The sequence below is a fragment of the Pinus tabuliformis genome, chromosome 6 (assembly GCF_031772625.1).
Source record: "Pinus tabuliformis cultivar Carrire ecotype Pingquan chromosome 6, CPIR1, whole genome shotgun sequence".
Classification (NCBI taxonomy): domain Eukaryota; kingdom Viridiplantae; phylum Streptophyta; class Pinopsida; order Pinales; family Pinaceae; genus Pinus; species Pinus tabuliformis.
In genome coordinates, this window is record NC_142292.1 from 1180452850 (window position 1) to 1180464801 (window position 11952).

Here is an 11952-nt window from a genome sequence, read left to right on the forward strand (position 1 = left end):
CTATTGTTTATTCTTTCGGCACATGTAAATGATTCTTTCACTAACTTCTTGGATGAGGATGTGATCAAGGAAAACAGATCTTGAGAATCATGAGGATGTTGAATATTGTAGGAAGAGTAAGATCCAAGGAGGAGCTAGTGTAGGACAATAAATAAGCCACTCCCTTATCTAGAAAAAGGATGATAATCCTGCCTCATCATCAGGTACACTTTCATTATGTTTATTTATTTTTCTATTATTTCTCTTTCTCTTGTCCTGGGGTCATCAAGTACAACAGATGAATGTGTGGACCAAGTCCTTTATATTGAAATTGAGGAGGATGCTAAAACATCCCATGATTAAGAATGGCACTTGAAAGTAAGACAAGATCCCATACCTTGAAGGAAGAATCACAGTTTCTTAGGTTGATATCTATGAATGAAGAGGCTGCCCATTTAGAAGGAGTACATTCTCATTTAATAGTCAAACAAGATATTTTGAGATAACAAGAAGATGTGAAGCAATATGTCCTTCATGCAAGAACGGTTATAGATGACAAGATGCAACAATGTCAAGATGCTTATGTGACATTAAGCTCAACAGTGATAGGGAAGATACTCTCTGAGGAAGAAGACTGTGATAAGTTCTTAGAACCTGTTACCGAACACACTATTTTCATATGTATGTGAAAATGGCTCCCTCTATGATATTTGAGGAGATAACATACTTGAGCCTACCTCAATACTTTGAGGTACATGAGATGAGATTCATGACTACTGATTAACGAAAGTCACATATGGACCCAAGTTAGTCTGTTGAACCTAACATGCTTGGATTGATGGACACTTCATGCAGACCCCGACCTCTCTTCAAGGTTGAAAGTATGTCTTTGATATTTGGTCTTATATGCTGAAAATTTATTTATGACACAATCAAATCATCTTTGTGTTCATCTTGTGGTTATACTCCCCTACTAGTTGGGCTTATCGGGATTGCCACCCATTTGGCCAATGGGTGAGGAGAGACTTGCAAATGTGTGATCCTTACCTCTGGTAAGTTGGGTATCCTCCCCAAGTGCAAGGATGCAGGTGTTCTACCACTTGACTCTTGAGGGTCAAGGTGAGAAGATCAACAGACAATAGGATGTGTGATCATTGTCACTTGTGACAAGTTGGATATCATGCCTATTATCAGGTAATAGGATAGAGTGTGATCCTTACCTCTCATGGTAAGTGGTATCTTGCCTATTGTCGATCAGATATACAGGGCGGTATATTAATCTCCCCTATTTTCCGTGGATATAGGGTGGTAGTCGAAGCTCCCTTATTATGATTCTTCTTCTTTAGATTGTGACATCATTTTTCAGCTAATGATCAGAGGAAACTAGTTGAGACGAGATGTGATGTAGCTGAGATAAGGTATGAAACTTGACTTAGAGACTTGTAGGGTTTGGAGGATCTAATCGATCTCCCCTACTGTTGGTTTTGGATTATTCTTCTTCTATGAGACAAAATGAGATGAGATGAGACGAGATGAGACATTATGCAGTAAACATGTACATCAGAGATGAGACTTATGATGAAAATTGAAATTCCTCCCTAGTTGAGAGGGAGTATTGAAATTTGGGCAGCTTTGGGATGAATTTCCCCAAGGAAAACCCAACTAGGGAGGAATTTCCATCAGTTTCTATTATATTTCTATAAACCCACTTATGTCTAATGCGTTTCCTCTTGGGATTAAGAGATACCAATTCACATGTGTTGTTCTCCATTATGGAGTTGTACTCCTCTCTCATAGTTTCTTCCCAAGAGGGGTTCCCTTCAACCTCTACATAGATATGAGGGTCTATCTAAGCATCAAATAATTATGGATAGGATATGAATTCTTCATGATAGTTAGAGCTTGCAGAGGCTCTAAAGACTGTGGCCTGGCTCTTCATGGATTGACAAGATCACCCACTAAATCACCAGTTTCCTGAAGTGTCTATTATACTCATTGAGGCCTCTACTATGCACCTAAAAATTATTGTTGGTTTTTTGAAATATAAAAATATAAAAATATGACTTGAAGAAGTATCACTGATATTTGGCACAATTAAAGGTGGAGACGATGATGTAGGGTGTTCTAAAAGTGCATGTAAGAGACCTTCCTCAAAGCTAACACTTCTTTGGATGAAAAAGTTATTTGATGAAAATTTTAATAATATGTATCCCTTAAATCCCTTATGATAGCCCAAAAACATGCATTCCCTACTCTAAGTCTCCATAGTCATCCTCTTACCAAAGGGAATCCTAGCCCATGCCTGGGAACTAAAAACTCTAGAGCAACATCTAGTTTCTTTCATATCAAGACATTAAAAGAAGTGATCCCATTTACTAATTTAAGTGGAATTCTATTTTGAATGTGAGATACACAGTTAATAGCTTCATCTCATAGCTTGGGAGGTAAATATCTATCATGAAGCATATAATTTTTTTTATAATTTTTAATATTTTAATTTTCCTCTCTACAACTCCATCTTGTTATGGAGTGTACAATATTATAATTTGTAGGTCTATGCCTAATTTTAAACAAATATTTTTAGAATAATTGTTAACATATACACCCCCATTATCTATCTGAAGGCATTTAATCCTCTTCCCTATCTAAATTTCTACAATTTTCTTGAAAATTTGTATATGCTCAAGGAGTCTTGATTTCAACTTAAGAAATAAATCCATGTATATCTTGAAAATTCCTCAATGAATATTAACACATATATTTTCTTAAATGGGTGAGGAAAAGGTCCAATAATGTCAACATGCACTAGCTCAAGTAGGAGGAGGCTCTCCTAGCCTCAAATGTCCTCACAAACTCCATTTGTTATTGGATATGTGACAAATCTTCAACCATTCCTTATTTGGATATTTAATCAAAATACTTATAATTATGTTGACCAAATCTCCCATGCCATTACCTGCTCTCCCCATTAACATTTGTTAGAAGAGAAAAATCGTATTTTGGAAATTGGAATAAACTAAGAGAAAACCTATAACTTGGAATGGCATTTCACCTCTTTAATAGAAACTCTAGAATCATATAACATGTTGGAAATCACCATTGTATATAGAGTGAATACTACATTTTTTTCCTAACCCTATTTTAAATGGAAAGGAGGTTAACTAAAAGCTAAGGAACATGAAGTGCATTGTTAAAGCTTATATGCCCCAAGTCAATTCTCCCTTCTACACAAACCTCCATAGGTGTGTCATCTCCCAAATATATGGATTGTCTAGGACAAGTCTCCAAGTGAGAAATAGAATCGGTTGAAGCACCTAAGTATTATAAGGTGAAGTAGTAGTTAGTGATGCATGACCTTTACTTTTATCATCTAGTGGCTAGTTTCCTTTCCTCTTCTTGGCATTATCTAGTATGTAATCATCCAATAAATGTTTTTGGAGTACACATGCCATATAATCAATAGTTTTATTCATGCAATACCTCTCAAGATGGAACTCCTTATTGTAATATGTGTACTTCACCTTCCTTCCCTTTCCTTCCTTGGAATTCAAACCCTCCTCGATAGGATTTTGCTTGGATTCCTTCTTGTTATCTAGTTCATTCTTACTCATATTCTACTTAGTCTTCCTGCTTGATTCTTGCACTACAATTGCATGGGGTTTGGTAGATTTAAGAGACCCCATGGGTATGAGCTTGGTTTGCTATTGAATTAAGGACTCAATATACTCATCCAGAGATGACATCTTCCAATTTTTACCCATGGAAAGTTTAATAGTATGTAAAGAAGAGACAAAAATGGACTACTTATGTCCTAGCTTACAAAGCACCAAAAGAACGAGTTGTTATTCTTTCCTATGTATGGCACAAGCTTTTATTTAAGTCATTAATGTATTGAAAATGGAGAATTAGTCTTGAAGAGTCTCAAAGTTGGATAGATACATTGTGATCATCTCATTCTCAAGTTGATGTCCCCTCAACCCATCTTGCTTGTCAAATAGATCCTCCAATTTGGTCCAAACTTCTTTAGGAGTTTTACACTCATATATTTGAAAGATAAAATTAGTGGAGATTCACGAACAAAGAATCCCATAGGTTTCATCCATTCTATTGAATTATTTTGATTTCTCAATGGCTAATGTAGGCTTTGTTTTGTCCCCATTATGATCCTATAGAGTTTGTTGTTGTGCAACAACGCTAGAATCTTAGGTTTCCATTCAAAGTAGTTGAAAGGAGTAGAATCATTGAGATATGATCCATTATTTTTGTGGGTTGTTGTAAATTTTCAAATCTACAATAAAATATTGATATTCTTCACAAACACACTTCAACTTTGATACCATGTAGGATTTTAGACACAAGTTCAATATTTATGTGTGAAAATTAGTTAGAAATTTGACTAAGTAACCAAACAAGAAATTCAAATTACATGATGCATTATATAAAAATATGACATATTATGATTGCTAAACATGGATACAATATATAGACTCTCCAGGTGGAAGAACCAATTTGAATTAGGTTGGGATTCTATTGTGCATGTACTCATCTAACTAGAGTAGTTTCTTCGAATTAGCTATAAAGCCAAAATTAAAGTGGGAGACTATTAAATTAGAAGAATATCCAATATAAGGGTTAATTGAAAGTGAGCAGAGTTAGAAATAAGTTATAATTGATTTAATAACTAACACATTCAACTAGTACACATGCAAACTCCGAAATTGGAAGTGAAAGTCAACAAAAAATCTAATAAGTGAGTGGATAAGGTAGTTACCCAAAACGAACAAAGGGAATTTGTATTAGGGGCCCTAGGGATGAAATGATGGAGGAAATCGCCATGTCATAGCCCATTCAATTCCCAATCACCATCACATGTTATCTTATGTGTTTACTAAAAATAGAAAATGCTAAAAATAGGATATGATCTCATATGATAGGGAATGTCGAGGAGTGAAATAAAATTGGTCTTATGTGTCCCTAATAATGTATATAAGAGGGCCAAATGATGGTTTTAGTGTAGGTACCGAGGAGGTCCTTATGAACTCAAAGTGTAATGTACCCCAACAAAACTCATTCTTTTAATTAAGCTTGGTGTAAGACATTATTTGTGGGTGGTATTCCCTAGGATGTCCTCCCTACTTAAGAACATCACTTATGGAATATTGAGAAGACTCTATGTGAATATCAAAGTAATGTTCCTATTGGAAAATCATAAAGGCAGAAATATTTTATTATCTTGATAGTTGTGATATTTAGTTATCCTCTTTTATCTCTTCTTTAATTGATTTATGTCTTCTTTTATCTTCTTATCATCAAGAAATTACCAAAACATAAACATGAAGATCAAAGACACAAGATGTAGGCTGTCAGCTAGGGAAATAATCCTCTTTGAGGGAAAAACCCAAAGATTTCTTCTCTTTGAAAACCAAATCAAATAAGACAAACAAGACCTTTAGACCAAGACAAATACTTTCCTCCATCCACCAAGCCAACCTCTCACGAAGAAAAGTTAAACTTCCAAAATCAAGTCAAGAAAGCATCTCAAATCAAGTCAACTAGGGTCTCGACCCCTTTCTTCCACCTCTGCAATTTTTGTTTGTTCACTCCTGCATCTTTGGCTTTGCAATACTTCAAGTTACTTGCTTGTGTGAGAAAAAGATAGATATTTTATCTTCCTTTGAAATTATCTCCTCTCTTTTGCTATAGCTTTCCTTCCCTTTTTAGGCTCTTCACATTCACCTTTTCACTAACAAGTTGAAAATCTAATTCCACCTCACTTCTTCCCAAACTAGGTCGAGTTCATTGCTATATATATTTGTTTGAAGCTCCTCTATTAGGCCGACATGAAGAATGAGAAGGTTGACTTGGTAGAGGAGAGACTAGACATAATTTTGACACAAAAGAATTTTCTTCTTTGATACAATGAGCCCAAGAAGCTTCTAGATCATTATGATAAGGAGTATGACTCATGAAATACACCCTAGAAGCACTCAATAGGCGATTTGACCTAAAAGAAAATAAACAAAACATGAAACCCATGCTTATATAATAATTTTTCTTTTCTTTCTTTTGACAAAATTTTTCTCCTAGGGAAAAATCACAAATTTCATTAATATGTTGAAAATTACATGTTGTAGATGCTTCGGGAAGCATATGCGAGATAGGGTGGCTATTGCCACAATCTAATAAATTGTCCAAAATCTGTCCTAGGATGGGATATTGTTATGTTAAATACAAATTTACATGTCTAAAAATAAATATGTACATAAGTAGCCTGATAAAATATAATCTATCATATCATAAAATCATCAAAATCAGGGCATGACTGCCCCAGGATGTTGCTGATCATCATAAGGTCTATGAAAATACTGGTAGTACTCATGCCCTATTTGCTCCTGGATCATCCAATGCCCCCATGGTTGGAGCGCGACCTCCTTGGATAGTCTGTCAGAAATCCAATTGTGCTCCTTGTATATGTGATGACAAATGATAGAGTCAAATTGTGATTTCAGTAGCAAAGCCTCATCCAAAATATTTCGGAGTGTGTGCATGTGATAGAAAAATAGTTGATTAAACCATGTTATGATGAGTTTGGAATCGCCAAAAATCTGAATGTGTCTACATCCCTTCTCAAGTGCAAAGTATAATAAGTGTCGAAGGGTAATGAGATTAGCATAATTGTTTGTTCCTTCTCCTAGACCCATCTAAATTTTGAAATAATGATTTTCATTGAGATGAAGGAGAACACCCCCTCCACAACCATTCTTCTTGTTGATCCATCAAAATATTCCCATGGTATATTCCTATATATGGTTTCAGCAGTAATAGTGTCAATTGGGTGAGGATGATCATCCTTCAGAATATTGTTGTAAATAGTAATAAGATGAGCTAAAGCTAAAGTCCATTGAGGTGTGATTCCCTTGAATATTAGCTTGTTCCTGAGCAACCAGATACACCAACAGATCAGAAGAGGAAGGTTCCTGATTTTGGTTGGTTGTGCGTTAGTCCACCATGGTTTCCAAGCCTCCAAGATATTTATACCTTGTCATTTGTTGGAGAGATGTAGTGTTGATAGAGCTTGTGTCCAAAAAGATGTGGTGATAGAGCAGTGCAGAGAAAGATGTTCAATTTATTCAGCAGCCTATCGAAAGAGAATGCACCAGGTTGGTCCTAGAAATGATTGCCTTTGTAAATTATCCCTAGTGAGATATTTATTACGAAGGATACACCACATGAATAACTTGGCTCTTGGAGGTGCCTTCAACTTCCAGAGAGCATGCCACCACCAGTCAATAATAGGTGGCTTATGATCAGAGAATATTAAGGGGTAGCCTTCCTTAGGAGAGTAGGAACCATGTTGTGCATGTACCCAAATGAGCTCATCCTCACCCTCTGTGATTCAGAGAGGGCATTAGTGTAGGAGTTCCATACATTACGCTAGATATATGGAATTCCTAATTGATCAGCATATTTCCAAGCCTGTGAGAAAATAGATGAGTTGTCTGGATCAACAATGTGTGCAAGGCATGAGATATGAGTGTTCGAGAGAAATTGTATGAGCTCTGGTGGAAGATGAAATGTGTTCCCACAGCTAAACCAAGGATCCATACCAATGCAGACCAAGTCACCAGATCCAACCCTCCAGACCAGACCATCACGGATGTAAGATAGAGAGTTCAAAACAACACGCCAGATAGTTGAGATATTAGTTCTGTTCCAAGTGGGGCGTTTGATCCAATCAAGGAGGTGGAGTGGATTGATATATTTCTAAATGACCACCTCCAACCGCAGATTCTTTGCAATAAGAACTTTCCAACCCATCTTGGCAGCAAGATCTTTTGCAAAGGCTTCAATATTTTTCATGCCCCAACCTCCCCATTTCTTAGGAAGTGCAATGTGATCCCATCTGACCCAAGCATAAGTATGTCCTTCTTGTTTCCCCTTCCATAGGACAACTATTGTATTCTAGCCAAGATGCCCCTTGGAATCCAAGCCAAGGACATCCAGTACACTGGTGTTGCCTCCAGAACAGATTTTATAAGAGTGAGGCACCCAACCCTAGATAGCCACCGATGGTGCCAGATATTCAGCCTCCTTTCAATCTTTGCCACTAGCCATGTCCAATCAGCTATCTTGTAGTGAATGGGCTTGAGTCGAAAACCAAGATATTTGAGGCCATCATCAAAGGGAAGAATAGTAAAGGGGAATCTCTGATGTACAAAATGTGATTCATATTGGGAGAAACCAACAGCAGTCAGGGTTGATTTTTGTTGATTACACTCCATGCCAGTAGAAAAGCAGAAGGACTTGAGGACAGAAAAAAATACAGATGTATCACCAATCGATCCATTAAGGAAAATAAGGACATCATCAACAAAGAGCAGATGAGATATGATGCAACTGTTGGTAATTTTAATACCTTGTAGCCTACCCAATCTTCTTTCCTCGGATATGAGCTGACTCAATCCTTCCATGACCAGTAGAAAAAGAAGGGGAGAGAGTGGACAACCTTGTCTTAGACCCTGCTCAACATGAAAAAATGGAGAAGCAGACCCATTGATGAGAACACTATAAGAGACATTGGTAATGCAGCACATGATCCAGTTAATGAAAGCAATAGGGAAACCCAAGTGAGTCAATAGCATTCTCAAATATAGCCAGTTGGTACGATCAAAAGCCTTTGCTAAATCAATCTTAAGGATCATACCTTTTAGCCTCTTGATCTTGATAGAATGAAGTACCTCCTGTGTAGTGCCAACAACTTCATGGATTTGATGATGATTAAGGAAGGAAAATTGTTTTGATGAGATGTGCTTAGATAAAATAGGCTTTAGGCGATTTGCAATGATTTTGGCGATGATATTATATATACAATTGCAGAGAGAAATAGGCCTAAATTCATTGAAGGTTTGGGGAGAGTCAGATTTGGGAATAAGGGCGATGAATGTTGAGTTGAAAGCATCATACATACGACCACTGATTTAGGCTTCTTCAATGGTCTAAAGCAAGTCATTTCCTAGCACTTTAAAGAAGGCTAGATAAAATTCAACAGCCATCCATTCGGCCCAGGACTCTTATCTTTTTTAAACCATTTAAGAGTTCCTTCCAATTCTCCCATAGATACAGGCTTGTTGAGATCCTCTGTAGCATCTTGATCAATGAATCTAGGGAACAATCCGACAACTTTGATAATCTCAGTGAGAGTAGCTTCCTGAGGAGCCTTAAAGAGTTGTCTGAAATGTGATGTACTGAGATTGGCCAATTGGTTGAAGGATTGTACCCGATGACCAAAATCGTTCTCCAAGTGCCAAATCGTATTGATGGCATGACGACCATTTGCAAATTGATGATAAAACTTTGTGTTGTCATCCCCAGATTGTAACCAAATGGCTCGACTCCTTAGTCTCCAGGTTTCTTCTTTGTCCTTCAGTATTTTGGTCCTCTCTGCTTCAAGATTTGTGAGGCACTCTTTAGCTTCAATAGAATCAAATCCTCTTCCATCCACCACGACCAGATCAGCTAACTCATGTTCAATATTGTTGAGAATGATTTTGTTCTTGTCCCGTTTAACTCTGGCCCATTCAATAGTTTTACGCTTAAGATAGAGAAGATTTTTAGCAAAACATTCAGTGTGAGACTGACCAGGAGTAGGGGGAAGAGATTTCCAATAATCAAAGACCATTTTGATGAAATCCTCATCCTTGAACCAAGTTGAATTAAACTTAAATGGGCCTTTTGGCTTTGGCGCAGCTCCAACAATTTCAAGGTAGATAGGAGAGTGGTCTAATAATCCACCTTATCCGACCCATTGTATGTATAGGGAGAGGCTTCTAATAAGAGCTTCTTTTAAGAGAAAACAGTCTAGTCTTCTGGCAAGAAAATTATCTCCAATTCTTCTGTTTTGCCAGGTAGGGAGAGGTCAAGCCATAGGGATATCAATGAGGTGGTGTTCCTCTAGTAGTAGGCTAATGGGGTCAGAAAGTGGATCAACTTGTGCATTGTGTCCCCACGATTCAGCATGCCCAATGGAAAAATTGAGATCTCCCCCCAAGATAATGTTATCTGCATGCATGAAAGAAGAATTGAGGAGTTTTTCCCAATATGAAACCTGGTTAATACATGGACTGTATACATTAATAAGTCTCAAATCCCTCCCAAGATCTGAAGAAAATATGTCAGCCCCAATTAAGCCATCACCTCCCCAAATATTAAGCAGCTTGATTGCCCTAGGATTGTACCCAAAATAAATACCTCCAGATCGACCACAAACATCTAATGCATGAAATGCCAACTAGATATAAGGGCTTTGAGGGTGAGGATAATCTGATCAATAAGTCCAAGGGTTTCTTGTAGGAAAATGATTTCCACCCTCTCAAGTTCGAGGAGTCTTCGGAAGGCTATCTTTTTGGCAGGACTAGCCAACCCACAATAATTGAAAGAGATCCACTTCATGGAGGACCAGAGGGAAGGGTGGTCATAGCTCTAAGGACCCTCTCGATGGAAATTTGTCTACCCCCGACAACATCCAGGCTAGCTTGATGAATAACCTTGGACATAAAAGAATGTCTGCCCTTGGAATATTTGGAAGTTTTCAGAGGGGGAACGATACCAAGATCAGAACATGCATCGGATGTTGATTTGACCAGGGAGCAGAGAAGATAAGGATGGCTTGGATGAGAGTCATTAGAAGTCTCAAAAAGGGAAGCAGAGAGAGGAGCATCAAGGATATCAGGGAGGGTGTTTGAGAAGGTGGGCGAAGGGGATACAGAGGGGCAAATAAGAGGGGGGGAGACAAAAGCAAATGATATAATGGAAAGTGATAATGATGCAGATAAAGAATCTGAAAGAAAAGTATCAGAAACAAAGGGAGGAAATAGAGTGAGAGGAGAGGATAGATTACCCAAAGTTATACCAGCAGCAACTGTTGCATGGGATCTGGTGATGGGAGGTGAGGCAGGTCGAATAGGTCTTGAGCTCGTACCATGTCACTGTACTTTGGATCTTGGAGGGCAACAGATAGCTTTAGCAGGCCGCCTATCCTGAGATCCAGATGGCACGTCTGTTGCAGGATCATTAGATTGTGAATCGATAGGAAGTCTGGAGACGATCAATGGACATTCCTTATACAAGTGACCAACCTTATGGCATCGTCGACACCTGAAAGGTACTCCTTCATAATCTAGGATTTGTAGATAGGATGTGTTCCTCGACTGAATATTCAGGCTAGCTTCCGAACCTTCACGAGTATTAATATGGACCAATATGCGCGCCATATCCATGTTACTAGTGACAATGTAGGATATGTCATAGTCCAAATAAGTCCCGAGCGCATTCCCAATGCACTTGAATATGTCCTCAGACCATAGGTGAAGTGGTAGTGATTCGGATTTAAACAAGAACGCAAAAAATTACAGAGATAACCATAAATACAAAGGTCCAGCGGAAATAATACTTCATTTCATTAATGTAAAATACTGAAATATGCTTACAAACAGAAATGGAAATAAACCAGCTAGGGCGATGGTAGCTTATCTCTGAGAAGAGATGTGGCGGCCACATGCCTCTGAACTGTGTTACAATGAGGCTCAAAGGCCTATTTATTGTTGAGAAACTATGGAAAACCCTAAACATCCAAAAACCTAACCCTAGAAGATGAAACGCCAAGTTGTGGGCCTCGTTTTGGGTAAATTGGTACATCGACTTCCCAGGGTCGTAACTTTGGCACCCGATCTCCGTTTGACGCGTACAATAGCTCATTAGAAAGATCTATCCGAGAAATATAACTTTTGGAAGAGCAACATGGTCCATGTTTCTCCCAGATTTCCCAAAAAAACGTCGTTTAGGGCCTCAAAACGGCTCCGGAAGTTCAAGACCTGAAAAACTGCTAAAAATAGTAAATTGTGCTACAATTACGGAAACTGAAAAAATGAAAGACACAGTTGTGGGGGTCCGAGTGGGATAGGTGAGTGGCCACCA

At 38.0% G+C, this 11952-nt stretch overlaps 1 protein-coding gene across 1 annotated transcript; it reads right to left on the reverse strand.

Annotated features, from left to right (window-relative positions):
* Nucleotides 1-9010: 9010 nt before the first annotated feature.
* Nucleotides 9011-9658, reverse strand: LOC149262974 (uncharacterized). The gene has a single exon (XM_089384527.1). The coding sequence runs from the start codon at nt 9656-9658 to the stop codon at nt 9011-9013; it is 648 nt and encodes a 215-aa protein (XP_089240653.1).
* Nucleotides 9659-11952: the final 2294 nt, after the last annotated feature.